Source organism: Megalops cyprinoides, chromosome 10, assembly GCF_013368585.1.
Source record: "Megalops cyprinoides isolate fMegCyp1 chromosome 10, fMegCyp1.pri, whole genome shotgun sequence".
Lineage (NCBI taxonomy): Eukaryota > Metazoa > Chordata > Actinopteri > Elopiformes > Megalopidae > Megalops > Megalops cyprinoides.
In genome coordinates this window covers 12,958,050-12,978,171 of record NC_050592.1, presented here as the reverse complement: position 1 = coordinate 12,978,171, position 20,122 = coordinate 12,958,050, and the positions used below count along the sequence as shown (strand labels likewise).

Sequence of the window (20,122 nt, the reverse complement as noted above, 5' to 3'; positions counted from 1 at the left end):
CGTTGCTCCACTATTGTAAATTATTCCAGATTAAACAATCCACTAACTCACAGTGTATTTGGAAAGTAGGGGTAACACCTTCTTTAGGCAAATCACATTGCCCCAGAAACACAGCAAACAAGGGCCCCATTTTTTGTGAAGATCTATTTAGATCTTGCAATCACCCTTCAACAAGGGGTGAACAACTTTGGTTGATTGAAATGTGCTGAGATTTTTTTTTTAAAAAAGCAAAAGACAAAAACAAATATGGAACCACCCCCAAAGTTCACGTTGGCTTAGATTACGTTGGGGTTGTATCTTATCTGCCTGGGCTCCTGTCCACCCAGACCCTGCCCCCCATCCCGACGCTTCCTCCCTCTTTCCCATCAGGCCGTGCTGCAGGACACAGCAGAGGAGGAGACGTTGGAGCCAGAGGAGCCGGTGGAGGAGGGGCGACCCTCGTCAGCCCATCGGTTCAGGTTGCGTCGGCGGGCGTTCATGAAGAAGTTGCTGACGGTGGAGAGCTCCAGGCCCAGCTGCTGGGAGATGGTGATCTGCAGGTCCTTGGGCGGACGCTGGTTCTCCCTGAAGATGGCCATGAGGGTGCGCCGCTGCAGGTCCGTGAACACAAGTCGTGTTCGCTTGGGGCCCTGGTTACGCTCAAGTTTGTTTTGCTCCTGCTCCTTCCGTTTGCAAGCTGGACCAAAAACAGAGGAGAGATTTGGTTAGCAGTCCCACTGTGTTTAAGAAAATGACTGATGTGATTAAATATAATATGCCATAACTGTCACCGCTATGTATGATGTACCATGACTGTCTGATGTGTTCAGCAAAGCGTAGCTTAGGTAGAAAAGCCCACTGATTAATTTAGTGATGGTATCAGACTTGGTATCAGAAGATTATCTAATCTTTCCATCACCCGAAGCTAGGAATTATTTTTTATCCAGTGGGTACACTGGAAGGTCTATTTGGACAGATCAAATCAGCTGTGATTGGACTATGCTATGCATTGCAATTGTACTTTACCGCTAGATTTTATGTCTCTTGTTATGTGTTGTATATGGGGTCTACGTGTGCTCCACATATGTATTTCTCATTGAATACACCTGATTGAATTAATCTACAATGTAGGTTAATGTTTTTCTCTTGCTATATTACTGCAGTATGAGGCGCTTTGTGTTTTTGGCTTCTCCATCAGTTTTGTGCTGTTTGGCTTTTCCATGAGTTGCAAAATATTCAAAATTTGTATGCAAATACAGTTTTTATACACATATCTATCCGAACATAACATTATGTATTTTGAAACATTACTTTCACTTAAACCTTCACTCTGACAACTGATCATATATACATGAAATCGATAAAGATCTGATTTACAGAATCATTGTGAGTGAGTCTTTACACTTAGATATTGTAGCAGCCAGCCCAGACTCACACAGTCCTTCAGCGGCTGGTGTAAATTAAGATTCCCATCCTTTGGCTTCTCACAGAAATGCCAAGTCCACAGTTTTTCATCATTCATCCCTCATTATTCCTCATAAAAGTCTTTTGCATGGAGTGGAAGGAGTGACTGATCATCACTTTAAGAGTACTAATTTATTTTTTATTGAGATAGAAAAGTCAGAAACCAGTTAAACACACAGAGCCACCCTGCCCAGTGCATTTAAATGGCTAAATGGGTTCGAATATATTTTTGGTGACTCTAGTAATTATCTAAATGCTCTCTTTAAGAGGTCTTGATCAGCAGTGCTTAATGGGGGTGCTTGTTTCTGCTGACAGGAGGAGAGTCTGTCCTCCCAAACATATGGCTCCAACAAGATGGTGCAGCTAATTTTCAAATGCAGGAGCTGCTTCCTTCAGAACTTCAGGGATGAGATGGTATTTTTTCCATGCAAGACATCAGCATCATAGTCCAGAGTGCTAAATGCAGCTTAGATTTTGTACTGAATATCTCTAAAGACCAGTTGAAAGAGAAAGTATGGATCCCCAAAAGTAACTTCCTCCTCAGTCCTCTGCAAGTATTTAAGTTTTTTTCCATGGATTAAACAAAACAAACAAAAAAACTAATGCTAGTGTTAAATGGATATAGTTTGTGGGGTTTGCACTACCATAGACATTTCAACTACACGGCACACAGTATACATTAAGCATAAGCACTTGGATAATTAAACACAAAGCTGTTCATTTCAGTCTGTGCCATAATTACCAGCCCTTAAAATGGTGAACTAATCAACATCTTTTAAATGGGAGTATTCAGTGAAATTATCTTCAAACCCTAACCCTTACCCTAACCCTGAGAACTGAGCTGTAACATTCAGTTACCGTTAAAAAAATGCATTGCGTAAAACATCATCATTGCACATACTGTAAGTACATGTTATCTCTTCCTCTGTATTAGTGTTAAAATCACACTGTATTCCAGACAGTGGTTGTCTCTTCTCTGAAACTGTAGTTTTTAAGATAAGTACAATAGCTTGTGATGTCAATGCATTTCACTGTTTTACATGGAGGATTACAATACTGAACTCCTTATGGCCTTTCTAAAGACAGAGTTGGAGTTCTGCGATATTCCAAAATGTCACTAGATTATGTTGTAATACAACAGCTACATTTTACCACACCCAGCAAAATAAAAGAACTTAAAATTGCTCCCGGACATACACTATACAATAATCACAGCTACTAACAACAAAGCAATGACATGATGGGATTTTTTCTGCCTGTAGCGTGGATTTATGGGGTTACAAGCTAGGCCTCCTTCCTCACTTTCTTTTCTGCCTCCTTCCCTCCCTCCCTACCTTCCTCACTTAGGATCATAACACCAGCCATTAAGTAAATGCTTCCTTATGCTGTAATCATCTGTAAAAAGCCTGCAATTACCATGCTATAAATTCCCGCCATTGGGGTACATTGAGAAACATAAATATTCCCCTATAGAGTCCTTATGATCGTGGGAACGGTAGCTAATCGTGATGTATGCTCCTGTCTCGTGTTGCTGAAACGTGATCGAAGGCCTTTTCCCTACCCCCCAGCCTCCGAAACCATACTCCCTCCTGCCTGCTCCCTTCTACTCTCCCCATTCCAAGCCCACCCCCCACTGATGTCTTGGGCCATGGGCTGATAGAAATTATTGATTAAATCTGTGCAGCTCAGACTCCTAGACCCACCAAGGCAGGTTAACCCCTTCAATACCGGGATTTGTGTCACTCCCGAAAAAGAAAGGGTATGTTTATTTGAGAGTTTTATGGTTGACGCTCATCACGTTTTGCTTTCTTGAATATGCATTTGTTCTACTCTACCAGAGAAGAGGTGACTGAAAATAACTGCATCCTGGGCTGGACAGCATGGCTTCCATTGCTACAACAGACATACATACAACTAATGACACAAAAACCTAGCTTACCTACCTTGGCCATTTAAACGCTAAATTCAGGGCTGTATTTGGGCCTCTATATAATGATCAAAAGTAAGATTGCCTTGTATCTCTTTCCTTGGTGTGTTAAAGTAGAACCCTGGATGGTCAGTATCTCTGCACTCCCTTCTTCAGTAGGTGATATGTTCTGCAAGCAGTCCTGATTTATTATACAGAATATTGTTGATTTGGCTGATGTAATCCATAAGGGTAGAGAATCTCACACACAAGAGAGAATACACCAACAAAAACCTACTGCTATATTTACTTCTCCTTGGCACTATGCACAGTAACTGATTCATGCATGGCTGTGATTACTCAGTCTGCCTTTTTGTTTGTGTCAAAGCCATTTTGACTAGTGGTTGAAATTATAAATGATAAAAAGGCTTACTGGGAAATCAGACATGTACAGGAATCAGATGACTTTTTTCAATACCACTGTATGAAGCCATATCATGGTAACATTTGTAAAACTTCAGCTTTCTTCAGATAGGGGGGATTGGGCGTTGTGCATTATAATCTCAGCCCCGATTTCCTGATGCGGGTGAGGTGTGTGTGTGTGGGCAGTGTGTGCTGTTCTTTCCCAAGGAAATCAATATGTGCTGGTAATTAAACAAAGGGGGTCAGTCAGAAAACCCAACCCTCATAGAAAGTGGGTTGTGAAGAAAAGTGCCCAGGTGCCCGACCACAGCCTTTGTGAAGGACTAAATCTGCAAGGGTTTACTGCACAGAGAAAGCATCAATGCCACATTTGGTCATTCCAGTAGAATAGAATAGAATAATGTCTGACACGCCCCATATATGCATATCAATGTCTGTTGTGTGTTACACCCCAAAGTCTACAGTACAGTGCAAAAAAACAATTGACAAAAATGGCTTGAATAATTGCATTACTCAAAATAGAAGTGTTTAATCAAGATTAGACCGCTACTGCATAAATTACTTATCAATGTAATAGTTAGAACTAGATTGTGGCTGCATAAGTGACTGTGGGGTTATAATAGCAGTTGAAGAAGAAAATAACTAATAGGAAAACAATGGGGAAACAGCTGCCATTGTCACACCCACAACATTATGTGGAAATTAAACATCAACTAGTTACATGCTGTTGATGAATGACTGCTGCTGACACATACAAGTTCATGTGCAACTTGTAAGTGGATAGGGACTGTAACATAACAAACAGACATAAAACTATCCATTGAGTGTACAAGAATACTAAATGGACTGCAGTATTCTAATGGTCTGATGATTAGACCATGAATGTAGTAGTAGTAGCATGCAGTTTGCTCAAGAATTATTGGCCATCTGGTATCAAATGCATTGCAAGATGCAAAGACCGACAGCGCCAAAATTACACACTATGGTTCACAGACCTCATACTGAGGGGCTTGATGGCTGACACAGCGCTAACCAGCTCCCCTTAGCCCATCTCAGTGTTTTCTTGGATGCTTTCCTGCATACAGTGCCATGGTACAATACTGTATTTTACAATCATGGCCTTATAATGCCAAACCACCCATGATGATCTACAATGGCAGATTCAATAGACAGCTTTAACTTTTATATAATGTCATTTTATTCTGGAGCAAGATTTTGTTAAGATCCTGATACTGAATGAGATCTATTCTGCATTGATGGAAATGTGTAAAAAAAAGAACATTATTGCAACCACGCCTGTTATACAGCTTATGCTGTTTTACATGACTACCATCCTGAAATCTTTCATAATGGCACAGCTCACAGCTAGGTCACAGTGATGTGCGGATCTTATGTTTACTGTACCAGCCGTTGATAAAATATCAATGGTGAGTTTATGAAGCATGTAGAATTTCAAGCATGTTCCACTGCAGCATTGGTATTAAATGAGCTTCGCATTTCAGGGACACGCAGTGCATTGCACAGCTGTAGCACAAGATTTTCCTTTCTACCTCCAACAATAACCACATGGACCACAGGTCCCATTGTTTGCAGTCATTGGCATTGATTGTTTTAATATACAATATACAATACAATGTATAATTTACAGTTAAAGGAATGAATTCTATAAATATGGTCAAAATGTGAGTTCAGATTACGTTTTGCAGTGCAAGCTAGAAATTTACCGTAATTCTGGCAATGAAAAATATATATTGTATGTACAGAAGAAGATATATTTTTATGCTATGACTACGAGAATACCAGAGCTTGTATAATGCATAATGTAAATAATGTATATAATGTATATGCATATATATAAACCATCAATTTGATTGATGTGTAGAATACTCACAGACACACAGACATGAAGTCAACCTAACAGTTGCTGTAATAACATTTTACCCTGTAACACCAAAATTATTTCAGCTGCTAACATAACTAAAGCCATTGTGTTAGTTTTGTTCTAGTGATAGATCATATCTTTGCTTTTAGGAGACATTAAAAAGAATTTCGCTCTAACTCTTAAATTATTTCCCCTGTCTATGTATACAGATGACTGTAAATACTATAAGCATTGAAAGTGAATGTAAAGAAAATGAGTATTTCATGTGTAGATAGAAAATAGGAGAGGAAATAATAAATAATAAAAAAACACCCTGATGATCAATGAAGGAAGAAGGAATGTGAGTTGGAATACAGATGTTGTCCGCATGAATAGATAATCTTAATTTAGCAAGAAAATTAAAAAATGTGGCTAAAATTGATAAATCTGAGAAGCATTTCATACGTATCAGGTGACGAATCTCTGAAATCTTACCTTCTAATCTCAGTGACGCCATCCTTTGGAACTCTGGCTCCTGAAGCCATCTGGACATCCTCTTGAAGGTCTCACGGCCCGACTTCAGTTTCCCCCACGGTTTGGGATTCCGCAGAAGATCAGAGAGAGTGCCCTGCGACCTGCACAGCACCCTCTCCGCAAAGATGGCCTGTGGGATGCTGTACCTCTTCAGCTCTGTGATGATCTTCTGTGCCACTTCTTTTGTGTTTATTTCCTCTCCTCCCCCTCCGCTGCTCTGGGAGCTGGGCAGCACGTTATCGTTGGGAGAAAAGCTGGAATGGAGCTCCCCGACTTTGGAGGAGTGCTGGCTTGAGTGGTGGGGTTGATAATGGTGACTGTAGCCATGAGGGTGGTGACTATGACTGTGTCCGTGCTGGGGCAGCTCCATCTTATTTAACTGATGACCAGGTCCCAAATCACCCCCCTCTGGGGGCGAAATTTCTCGTCCGAAATCTGCTGTCCTGCAGAAGATGTTGCCGCTGCCGCTGCCGAGGTGGACCTCATAACCACCTGGAAGCATCTGCCCCTCTGCACCATTAGGGCTACTGCCCAGGCTGCCATAGCTGTGCATGGCTGTCCCAAGCCCAGAGCCCACTGACGGCGGAGAGAGACCCTGTGGCATTCCCATATCTTTGGTGTAAGGGTTATAGAAGTTGCCCCCAAGGCCCCTGTCCTCGCGCATGAGTGTGAAGCTCCCGATAACATTGCTGACTGGCAAACAAGGATGATGATGGTGATGGTGGTGATGGTGAAATCTGTCCTCCAGAGGCTGCAGGGGTGTCAGTGTGGTGTATGTGCTCCCACAACTCCCTGGCGAGTCCCCCCCATAGCCAAGCGCAGACAGGGAATGGTCCAGCCCGAGGGGCCGATGTTCGGGGGACTCCAGGGTCATGGTGGAACCCCCCAACGAGGGCCTTGGGAAAGCAGTGGAGAGGTCACGGGAATGCAGCATCGCTCTCCCATCCTGCGTGTGTGCGAGCTCAGCATGGCTGTGGATGGACATTTCTCCAAGATGTCCCTCCATTTCTGATTATACTCGATTATTTTTGTTCTTGCCCTCTTTTGCTGGTTTGTCAATAGAGTACCCGATGTTTAGCTGTTACCTTCCTGTTCAAGTTGATTATGTATTTATTGATTATTAATCAAATTATCTCTTGGGTGCATGCTCAGGCTGATTAATAATTCACTGTTGAGTCAGTCCGATGATCAGTCCATCATGACAGTCTCTTGAGACGTAGTAAATATAAAACCATTAAATGTCAGTTGTCTTTATCGTAAATACACTCGGACTGCCCTAACTGTGTGTTGTGATATCCTCGCAGAACAACCTTATGAGGTAACATTGGAAAAAATGTTCACAAAAAATACATGCAAATTATAATTCAGTCATACCACTCCGTCACTTTGCACATCCCGTAAACACTAAATTCAGTTTACCAGTACAACGACCGAAATGTAATTGAACAAAACAAAAACACATCGGCATTTCCGTCGAAAAGAATCAGTTCGATTGGACGCCAAAAATCGTGTGGCATTAAAGAATTGGCTCAGAGGTGGTTAGCTAGGTTCAATCAAAAGTTTCCCTGTTTCCCATCGCTTTGCCTAAGTTCTGAATATTCAATGAGTAGGCGATTCTGGGGACATTAGCGCGCGTTACAGGGTTGCTTACCTCACTAAACAGACGATGTACGATGCTGGGGTAGGGTGAAGTAGCCGAAAACATACAGAATAATTTTGTAGTAGATAAATTGCAAAAAAAATAACACGTAAATCCCACGCTGCCTTTTCCAAAAATGCGAGCGCATCTGTGGCTGTTCTAGGTCAATTAGATATTTTTCAGCTCCTCGCTGTCTGGTCCTGTGTGTCCCTCCTCCAGCAAGCTCGTACGCACGGCTCCACACAATTGGTCAGTCCTGGGTTTTGAAGAGCAGATGCACTGAGACGCTAAATCTATTGTAACGAGAGGCCAAACAATCGACTGCTGACCAGACAATCCTTTCCGACCCCGTCCTTTGCTCCTCTTCTGAAAACTGATAGCCTCGCTCTTCTTTCGCTATCTCCTTTTCTCTTTCTCCTTCATTCTCTCAAGAGATTTTCAACCTCCGTCTCTCTCATTCTGCCACTTCATCGATTTCCACACCAACTCTTTCCTCTCCTCTCCTGCTCGCACGCTTGCTCGTTTCAGTACGTCACAAGCTTAAAAATCTGACAGATGTGCAATGAAATTCCAACTTCAATTAACCCTTTCGCTTCGGTAGACGTCTCCGAGGAGGGGGCAGGGTGGGAAGAACGAGGTGAAGACAGACCAAGTCTTGCATCCCTTCTCTCAGTACTGCCTCCAGTCGGGCTTTTGCCAAGTAATCTGCAGCAACACGTAAATAATAACTCTTAATAGCTAACATCACATCGAAAGAGCATCTTGCGATGTAAAATAGCGATAATGTCAAGTGGAGTCCTTACACACCACTATAAAATACAAGTAATCATAATAAGGCCACTCACGTTTTATTCGTCTTTTACTGTTCTTTATATGTTATTATTATTATTATTATTAGAAACTGTCATCAGTATTGTCGTGTGTTAAATAGCTTGGTCAATTTATTGACACTGCTTTCAATAACGAAAAAGCCATTGAATTATTCATAATGCCTGAAAAATTGTCTACATTTTGTAATTATTTGCCCTGATTTTTTTTAACAAACAGAAAAAGATTATTGTAACAAATGTTAATGTCGTAAACGGTTGTTCACACTCTTGTTGAATATACTCTTTGTACCGTAATACATTGCAGGTGTTCAGAATGAATTAATGAATAGCTAAATGAAATTAATAAAATGCACGTTTGTAGCTGAAAAAAAGTAACTGTAACGCTCCTTTGTTGATTTTTTATCGGACCACACTGAATCTTCAAAACATAAGTTCTCAACAATAACGCGTGTAAAATGTAAAATGTTACTTTTTTTCTCACATAGCTAAAAAAGCGATATTGAAATGCATACTTGCAAATGAATTCAGTTCTGGAAAAAAACGATGCAGGCATCCATTACACTACAGTTGCACACTGATAGGAAGTCGAGATGAATTTCAACTTTAAAATGTATATGAAACCAATCGTGACAATCTATGCCTGTAAACCACGCAGCAAATACACGCTTCCACAAAATAAAATTACACTGTCTTCCTCCTTTTATTCAACAGCGCACTTTGTGCGATAAGAGTGTGAACTGGGAGCTCAAGAAGGGGAGAATGGTTGGTACAAGGCATACTAATCATATCTGACTGTCAGTTTAATTTTCAGAGATGAGCAATTCTGGCGTTTGAAAAATTCCAAGTGCGGTGTGGGACCGCTGCCTTCTCAGAACAGATGCTGCCTTATCGATCCGGAGCACGAATGGACGGAGAGATGGATGTATGGATAGCGGGTAGCTGGAGGTAAAATGGTCAGTGGCTCCGGTACAAATATAAAAGGTTTTTGAGGGGGTAGGGGTGAAAGTTCACCTTCTGCTGCAGTAAAACCCGAGCGGACAAACCGACACCAAATCCACTGCACTCAAACGCAAGATAGGACTAGCTGTGAAGATCCCTTAACTTAGTCTTGAACCCCCCACCCCCCCCCCCCCAAAAAAAAAAAAAAAAACAATTAGGGCTGCTTCTGCCAGCTCTTAAAGGCTTTGATTAAAGAGATGTGATTTCTGAATATACTGGTCACCTTTGCAATCATGTACTGTATGTTCGTATTTGGAATAAATGCATTTACTCTGTTTAAACTGTAACCTTAAGTAGGCATCCCAATTGCAGCTGCGATCTTATTAAAACAGAACTTCAAGGATTTAGTTCTATCAGTCTTTACTATTTTTACGTATTGATAATTAAGACTAACAATTATAACAATAATCTTTATTTAGCATGAAGTTTGTTATGAACAGTATGTGTGTGAGTATATAAACATGATTAAATACAACTTTCCTGTTTAATTCTGTTGTAAAATACCTCCAGCTGAAAACTTTTTGTAGTTTGTATAGACATACCGTACGACAGTAACACAATCACCCGTGTCAAGACAGTCCTCCTACCACGGCGTGTGTCTGTCAGTGCACACAATATCCCACGTTCACGCGCACAGACGAGTCCGTTGTCCAGTCGCGATTGGAATCAAACCATCACCTTTAACCTTTTCGTATTAGGAAAAAGAGCAGAAACCAGTTAGCAAAGCTGACCGGCCGCGCAGATGGAGAGCAAAAGGTCAATGGACATGCAAAATCCACTGTGTAATTATTTTCCATTAACAACAGCTAGGCTACAGCAATAATAATGCTAACAACAATAATAATTGTCATTACTATTGTACAGACGTTCGTTTTCAAATGAATTGTAGCATGCACTGACTTTTAGCTACACGTTTTCTGACCGAGGCGAAAGTTGAGCGAAAATAAAAGAGGAAATAAAGAGGCATGAAACGTTTGCAGTGCGTTATATTTTACAGGCATATTCTTGATATTACCGGGAATGAATATTTTCATGGAATGGAATGGACCAGCTTTTGTAGAGATTTGAATTTAAGGGGAAAAAAAATTCAGCACCATGTGGGGTGAACAGTTCCTGGCCTCATGTAGGCTATATCCTTATTGATACCGTTTACATGCGGATATATTGCGCATACAAGTGGATATAAAGTTAATTAAACATAAACATTTAAATTATGTACTGTAAATATAAAGTCGCTTAAAATGCTTTCCTCCCTCTGTAAACACAAATTAAACGTATTCCAATGTTAGAGGCCCTGTGACATGCATTTCTTCAGACGGGAGGGATCAAATCTAACCATTACCCTAAAACAACCGTGTTATAGTTTACCTCTTGGGTTTGCCCTTCTACACTCAACAAATAATATCTGCACTTCGCCAAACAGATAACTTTTAATGTCTGCGTGGATCAATTTTTTCATTTTCAATTTGACTGTTTTTTTTTAATGTAGTGTACCTCGTCCAGCCATTCAGTCCTGCTGTAGGTAGTATACGTCTATCTTTTGCTTATTTTATTAATCTCTAATTTCTGATATTTTGGGTTAGGTAAACATCACAGTAGGTGGAATGTTGGGCTCATGGTTGTCTACTTGACTGTCACTATTAATCATTTAAATAAATCAATAGAACCACCATGCTTTGTAAAACATAAAAACACAAATGCATAACAATGTATTGTCCTCTTCAACACCTATATTCAATTATACCAAGCAATATTTCCGTTGTAAATCATTATGATAATCGTGTAACAAATTCCTATTAACATATCACAACTATTCCAGATGAACTTCGTCCGTTTTCATTTATTTACGCACAATGGAAAAGTATTATGATTTAATAATAATAATTTGATGTCTTTTAAAATAAATAAACAAATGCATTAGAAGTACACAATTAAAAAAAAAAACGGACCAAAACCTTCTTCCCAAATGCCAGATACTTAAATATATATTTCATCTACAACGGCCCCGGTGAAACACACAAGCACGTTTAAGTGTACACACAGTACATGTAAAACATTACTCCCGAAACCAAATACATGTCCAGTGCGTTAATTATTTAAACCATTTTCTTACAGGATCTTAAAAGACACAGGAACACCTCATGTCCCTACTTCACCAGGCTCAAGTGACTTTTCAGTGTGGAGGGGGGCTGGGGGGCTTCATGCTATCACAGTCAATAATTGTCGTAAACTGACACTGTTGTAAATAGTTCAAGCGAGAAATTGTGAGTATTAGTTTATGCAATGAATGATTTACCCTTTAAGTGAAAATCCCATTACATTTCAGAAGGATTAATTAAGGGATAGTGAAGCGAAGCAGTCAACGACGAAAAAGGAGAACATAGTTCGTGCTTGTGCAAGACTTGTGGACGACTTACGTTTACAGTACATTTTTTCACATTGCAACATTCCTACAAAACTTACTATTTCATTTTACTTCATGACTTGTCCTCCGAGAATATAACTGTAAACACTGATAATCTCCAGACCTGTTGCTTGATATTCATTATACTGACGTATTTCTTTTTTAAACCTATGCACGTAACAACATGAATTGAAATCCATACACTTGCCGTTCGGTTTGGCTAAAGCCAAATAGCATTTCAACTCTACTTATGCATGTTATTTTTATCACCATCATATTTTTACCTGATCTTTTTGAGTAGGACGTTTTACCTAAAAGTATGGTGTGTTCGGATGATTGTTGGTTTACTGGAAATAAAGCCATATCCAGCTTTTAGACTCATTATTTTGTTAACAACATGACCTGTTTCAATGTTTCGTACATATGCTCAGGATGACGGAGTAAATTGTTCGGGAGTTCTAGCTGATATGCAAAAAGGCAAACTGGTTTTATTACACATACAATAATAACGTTATGTGACTATCTTGTAACCTTTGTTATTACACATGATCATTTCCATTGATTGTATTTCAATGAATGTGTAAGATAAGCTAACAGATCACACTTTTTTCTCTTCCACTGTAGATAACCGATACACAACTACAACCCAACAGCCTCATATAATAATAATCAGAAACTTTCATTGTTAAATTGTACTGTTTCTAAAACAAAAGCAAAAATAATTTTGGTCCAATAATTTTAACTGTTTCTGTGTCATTTAAGAATACTAACAACAATATGTTATTACATTGTTAGAAAAATAGTTTTAATTATAAAAGAAAAGGAGAATTATTCTTCCCAAAATTACGCAGGGAAATTTCTGACACGACTGACATAATATGGCACTAACATGCAGGCTCAGGTCAGAAAATGGCGTGAAATTTAACTTTCTGAAGTTGGACCAGAATAAATTAAAAGGGACACACAGGCCAAGCCATTTCTTATTATTTTGAATAAACGTATGATTTTGCATGTCGGTGTAATAATTGTTGTCCTTTACTGCATTTCTGCAATTTCTCATTTCTTCAGTTTTTTCAATTTCTCAAAGAAAAATATTTTCTCTAGTTTCATGGCTTTTTTTCTGTTAACATGGAATGAACAGCTTTGTTTTGTGCATGTATACCATAACCAGAAAGCACAACAAAAGAAATGTTAACCCCCTACACAAATCAATAAAATCAATTATTGCCATACGTACTTTAGTGACCTCTGTGGAAAAACAGAAATATGTAGGCTACGTCAATGGAAGGTAAGCACTACACTGTTAATAATAATAATAATAATAATAATAATAATAATAGAAAAAAAACTTAAACCTTTTTTTTTTCAAAAACTCAAGATGCAATCAAACTGTGGACGTAATTGTTATTTATTCTTATATCCTATATTCGTTTTCTTACTGGCAACGCTTGTATATTACGTTTTACTGAGACAGTACAACGGGGGTAAATAGAAGTAGCAACAAAAGCAGAAAATAGGTCAAAGGCCTGAGTTTATCGTTCTTAATGTGGGTTATACTTGATTACCAATCAACATTTTGCAATGAAATATGAAAACGTTCTATAATGTGTTTAATGGCATTACACAAAGTATACATTTTATATTTTTGATACATTTACTGTTTACTGGACATGATAAACTTCTAGCTATATAAACTGATGTGTGGTGAGCGTTTTGGTGCAAAATGGCTGCGTGCATCACCTACACATTGGTGGTGGTTGAGATGATCCCCTTTTCACTATGAGATCATTGAAAGATACTATATAAAGTGCAATCTACAACAACAACAACAACAATGATAATAATAATAATAATAATAATAATAATAATAATAATAAGCGATATGTCAACAATATACCAGAAAGTTTACATTTTTTTGTTCTGGCACATTTTGCTCGCTTCCTCTTTTTTATCATATATTCGCGCAGATATCACCGCGAGTTGATGGGTTGAGTGTTACCGGACAGAATTGTGCCTAAATTAAGCACTGCGCATGTTCATTTTCGAATCACTACAGAAATTACAGGCTAATTATACAGGCCCTACTTCTTACTGCCCTGAATTTATTTAAATTGCTCATTAATAAGAGAACAATTTTCACCTGAAATGACTTGAATTCACAATGTGTATATCTACGACTATAGTTATTGGGGGTTTTATAAAATCAGTAAAACCGAAGCTAAGGTAATAAAGAGCCGAACAGGCCTTCAAAGGTAGCCTATTGTCCAACATCAAATCCAGTTCCTGCTGTCCGGCTGGATGCTTCATTCTACAGTAATCCAACGGTATAACGATTACAATGGAAAACAGGCACGACAACAACGATGTTACAGTACAAGAATATCTTCATGATAACCTATTACCTATTATAAAAACAGACACGATATAATATAAGAAAAGGGACTACGTTCGAACTAGTGCTAGAATAGGACCATTTTCTCAAGGTTCGAGAGGAAATAAAAAACACGGAAATAAGATTTAAACTGGAGAAGCCCTGTTTAAATATTAGTTTTAAAATATAAAATGCATAATTTATTAATAACACTGTTGTCAAATTAAATTTCTCATTAAATAACAGAAATAAAATAATTCCAATATTTCATTTTCCAAAATAATTTTCCTTACATGAATATTTTGAGCCTGATGATATTTGCGTTAGAACCAAATCTTATGTTGTTTAATGAACCAATTGTTGATTTGAAGTGACTGTTTTCAGCTTTCCAAAGCATGCAAATTGTAGCCTTTCAGACATTCTGCTTGTGTCAGTTGTAAAAAAATATATATATTCATTAGTAAGACCATATCAAAAAAAATTACATCCATGCCTCAGCTAAGTTTTCAGGTTTTCTGTTAGGCCAAAGCATCAGGTAAAGGATAACAGGGCCGTGGTAAAAGAATTCAGGACAGTCTGCCAGGCTGTCTGCAGAAATGTGTTAATATGTGCAAGTCATGTTTGACCTCCTTACACGCCGTTACCATTACTTAACCTGCTGATGCCCGCAGTTTCTGCATCGAGGACACATTTAACATTCTTCCCACCATCTTGCCGTCTCTGCGAAGGCAGACTCATGCAACCAAGTGCCTGAAATGTGGGAAAGTCTTACATTAAAAGGCATGTGGCCAACAAAATCATCAAAATCAGACCTGTCTGTCATGGCCCATCCACCATGTACTGCTGTTTCTCGTGAGATGGTGCCTCCTTACACAAGAATGAATATTTGGAATCAATGGTGTGAATTCTGGAATCTAGGCTCCAGTTTTCGCAAGTCAAACTTCAATTAATATCAACAGCAATAAGACTTCCTAGTCCTAAATTAGCTTCCTTGTCATATTTTTTCTAATTCACTTCAAAAAGGCAGAGTTAGAAATGACTTACAACTGACACTACAACATCACAAACCTTCATCTTATTTTATCTAGACAAATATTTTGGTTGAAACAGAACTACTGGGCTGGTGTGGCATGCCTGTGAGCCCTGTGAAAAAGACAGAGAGGTCACAGTAGTGTGTCACTAAGTGTGCAAAAGTCATATTATAATATGCCTTGGACACCATCTAGCAGCATGTTTATGAATGAGAATGAGCAATGAGCTCAACATGTCTCCAGAGACAGAAATATGTGTTAATCATATAAGTAAGAAATTACAATGGACAAATAAAAATGGACTAAATAATTCTTCATGAAATCAGAATATTTTTTACTTGCCAGCTCACAAACTAGTCAGTTCTGCGTTGTGACCACATCATTCCCTTTCTCTCACTGTGCTGCCACATATATACTTACAGATTGTGCGAAGCAGAGTAAATGTGTAATACACACACTGTATTTCATACTGTGGGTAGAAATGTCAGGGCCTTTATGTGCTAACGCCCACTTCCGTACTGTTCTCTTCTGTTCCTCACTAACCTCTCAAATGAAACTATGATAGATGTAAATAATATGAACATCTTACAAATATACCTCAAATGAAAGCTATTGACTTTGTTAAGGGGCATTTAAAAGGTTTTCACACACTTTGGAACATATCCCTGATCTGTTCATTCATTTTAATTTTACAATAGACTGCACAAATAATAAATAAAAGCAGTCTATTGGTTTAGTGTGTATATGTTTAACAAGGGAAAACAATAGAGCAATGGAGGAAGCCATGACTTCATAATGATAATTAAAGATCCATAACAATCAAGAATGCAATACGTTAACCCTTTCAATGAGTGATGTCAGAATATGCAAGCCTTGTATGTTAGTATTCCACAGAAATAATTTGAAAGAGGGTAAACAACCCCCCTACACAAAGCCTCCCGCCCCACACCCACACCCCCGCCCCCTTTCTTCAAGTTCTTGGCTTGCCCCTCACATACAGTTCCACTCCGTAGAGGACTGACGGCACGTAACAACAAGAACATTGTCAGGCATGCATGATAACAAACACCCTTACTGATCAATACATACTGTTCTCCCCTCTGCAAGACAGTGTTGCGTTCCTCCGTGCGTCAGTCTATGGGACTATGGCTTTGATACATACTGTAAGGAGGTATCAGTTTACCAAGGTTGTTGTCCATCAGGGTCTGTTTGGAGGCTCTAGCCCAGGCAGGCTGGCTCTTGTCTCTCCTCCTCACAGCGCCGCGTGAGCGCCGGCCGCAGTCCGTTCCCCACCTCCTCCCTGACCTCAGCCTTGTAGCGATCCCGCCGTCTTGCCGGAACAAAGCTCCCCATGCCCCTCTCCAAATAACGCTCCACTCCAAACGATTCCCCCCTTGTCCTTTCTTCCCTCCCGTCATTTCTGCTCCATGCTTTCCTGTGCTTCTCCATCCGTTCCTTCAGCAGGGATTCTCTCTGCCTCTCCCCTGCTTTGGATCGCTCAGAAAGAGCCTGCATCTCTCCCCCTGCCTTCTGTTTCTCTCCCTTCTCTTTTTAATCAGCATGTTAATAAGAAAGGTAACTAATCAATACGGTCAATGGCTAGGCCCGGCAATTGATACCATCTCGCTCAGTCCACCCCCCCAAACACACACACACACACACGCAAGCACATGTATACATACACTCAGGCTCAGAGCACTCTCAGCTACAGGGGCCCTTTGGTGCAGATCAAAATAAATGATCATTTCACTAATGTGAAGAGTGAATTTGTCACACTAGTCCAATTAACAAGCAAACCACTGGGCTCTATTTTCATTCTTGTTTTCTTGTCTCTGTTTTTTTGCCCTGTTGTGAAACCGTGGCTTTGTTTTGAGGGCTCAGGTCTGTAAACCCCCATATCCCTGAAAGGTTGTGTTGTGTTGTGTTGTTTTTCTTTTCCCTTTAAATCCACAATATCCTTTAGGGCAAAGAATGTTGGTCTCCATGGGAAAACACTCTTTTGAGAGAAATATACACAGCTGAGGGCTTCAAACAGAGAGGAGAGAGAATAGCTCTCTCTCTCTCTCACACACACACACACACACACACTCTCTCTCTCTCTCTCTCTCTCACACACACACACACACACACACACACGCACACACACACACACGCACAAACCTCCCAATAACACAACACTCCCACCCTGAATAATAAAATTCCTACTCACCCCAGGATATGGAGTCAACAAACATTTGGTCCCGCATCTGCAGAGACATCTGGAGACAGACATAAGAGATGTGGCAAAGGATGAAGGGAAAGAACACATACAACAACAACAGAGGAAAGGTTACAGATACGAGGAGGCCTCTCAGGTTGACATGACAGTAGTATCTGTCTGATCATGAGCCTGTATGCTTTTGCCTTCCAGTAAATTTCTTCTGTGGTCCTGCTTGGTTTTGCAAAACCTTTGCCTTTGATTCTAAACTTGGATGCTTTTTCTTCAATTCCTTTGTAAATCAATATACTATAATTTTCAGAGACAGAACTGGAACCAAGAATATTTGAAGAGATGGAGAAGTTAGAAACAGTTTCATGGGCAAAGGCCAAGTGAGATGTATGAAGGAGTTTGCTGAAAAAATCTTTCAAAACTCATCAGGTTTATTTTAGATCTCTCATACTGTTTATACAGAGAATCCCATAGTATAAGTAATTGGGTGTACATGTTAAATCAGAGATGAGGCACTCTCCCTAAAACCCCATTCAAGAGTTCAATGTCTGCTGCTCTTCTATCACCCCAGGGGGACTCAGAATGACCACTGCCCTAAGTGCACAACCTCCCCTCTCCCCAATCCAGTGCCCCTTGGGTTGTCGCCCTTCATCACCCAGGCCTCCATCTTGGATGTTGCAGTCGCCTAGCAACAGTAACCAGGGTGGCCGCTCAGAGGCCAGGGGCTATCGATCCCGAGATAATAAATGGACCACAGCCAAACTCAGCTCATCCCCTCCCTGTACACTTACAGCTTTGTCAGGGCCCTGCAGTTCTCCCTTATTTTCAGAATTCATTTTGTAAACACGTCGCCTGTTCCGGGACAGCGGGCTGAGAAACCTGCTTGTTCAGCCCTGGAAACCTCTGAGATCAATGATTCTGAAACCAAGCCACCATTCTGCTGGCCCTTCACTAATGAGAGGAGCTGAGGAGAGGGAAAATAGAGAATAGAGAAATAAAAAATTGTCAAGGCAGGCAAACTGACAGGAAAGTTCCTCTGAATTAACAGTAAAGGTTGATGTGGGTGCCAAAGGCGTAGCACAATTGCTGTAACTCTTTGTTTGGTTTAGCACAGGCTGGACATAAAATAACTTACATGAAGTAATAAGCAATACTTAGGCCTTGTTCCCTGGCCACAATTATGTGGGATAAAGAAGATTTAAAGATTTTAATTTTCTTCTAAAGAAGAAAATTCTAATCCCACTCAGGGTGCATTTGAGGGATGATAAATTAGATAAAATGAAATGTATAATTTTCTTCTCCACTTCATACAACCTTATTGATTTTATAAGTTGTATACACGGAAGACAAATATACTTGACAATCTCTTTAATGCAACTGTTGGTTTAATACATTCTACAGCTGATGCCCAATTCAATCTATTAGAGACTTCTGTCTATGCGCTCACATCTGCAGTTTTGAGCAAAATAGGTTTAGTCGGACACAATCTGATATCCAGATGGAATTATAACAGCAATGTTATATGGAGGCATTATTATATGTGAAGACACAGATAAGTGTTCTGTTGCAGACTTGTTTTTTTCCCTCAGATTGTTATTGCTTTTCTTATTTGTATTCTTCCTATCATTTGTGATAAATTACTCATGCTTTAATACCCCCACCATTCACAAAAGAATGTGAAAATGTGAAATTGATCAAATTGTATTAGTTATATGCAGCTGTACCTTTTTCTACATGTGATTATCCTGTACGAGCATTGGCAGTCTGGTTATATAATTGTGAGCATGGAGATCTCCCATAAAAGTCATATAGCTGATAGAGGTGCTGTCAGTCAAGAGATTTTTTTTTTTTCACAGTAAGTAAAGCCTTGCCATAAAATGTCCAGAAGCAGCCATGAAAACTCTGTTATGTTCCTGTATACATCCAAATCATCATAAAACTAGCATTTTCCTTAATAATTAATATAATATACTATCACCATTTTCCCATTTGACCTATCAACAGCTACAGTCAAAAGAATGGATATATATATATATATATATATATATATATATATATATATATATATATATATATAAAATACAAAAAAGCACAGAAACAAGAATGTCAATGCTGCCGGCTCACCACCATTCATTAGAGATACTTGGCCTTTAGCATTAGGCAGGGGTCAATCCCCTTTGATCTCTCCTGTCTTAGCTAGGAGGACATTGTGAGTACAATCATATTAATCAGTTAAAGCAAGAAAGGCAGCAAGAAAGAGGTGGTGAAAGGGTGAAGTTTTTGAGAGTGAGGTAATTACAAACCAGAACTAATGCATTCTCCCTAGTTTTGCCCACCATATAGACCTATCTGACTAAACAGTATCCATTACCCACTCAAATTTGACGACTCTTCAGACATGAGCTATAACCAAATTATCACACATACATTGTAGCTGCACAACTTGATATTTTTCCACACAGTCATTGAAAA

General features: G+C 39.4%; 1 protein-coding gene across 1 annotated transcript; it reads right to left on the bottom strand.

The window, feature by feature from the left end:
- Nucleotides 1-365: 365 nt before the first annotated feature.
- Nucleotides 366-7,173, bottom strand: onecutl (one cut domain, family member, like). Its single transcript, XM_036539862.1, has 2 exons — nucleotides 6,129-7,173; nucleotides 366-676 (listed from the first exon to the last, which is right to left on the bottom strand). Exons 1-2 carry the CDS (start codon nucleotides 7,171-7,173, stop codon nucleotides 366-368), a joined length of 1,356 nt encoding a protein of 451 aa, XP_036395755.1.
- Between the last annotated feature and the right edge of the window lie 12,949 nt (nucleotides 7,174-20,122).

What these genes read in the sequence shown, in the direction of transcription:
- onecutl (XM_036539862.1), bottom strand. Translation starts at nt 7,173, where the DNA reads ATGGAGGGACATCTTGGAGAAATGTCCATCCACAGCCATGCTGAGCTC. An exon ending in GGCGTCACTGAGATTAGAAG is followed by an intron (nt 677 to 6,128) that starts GTAAGATTTCAG and finishes TTTTTGGTCCAG; the next exon opens with CTTGCAAACGGAAGGAGCAG.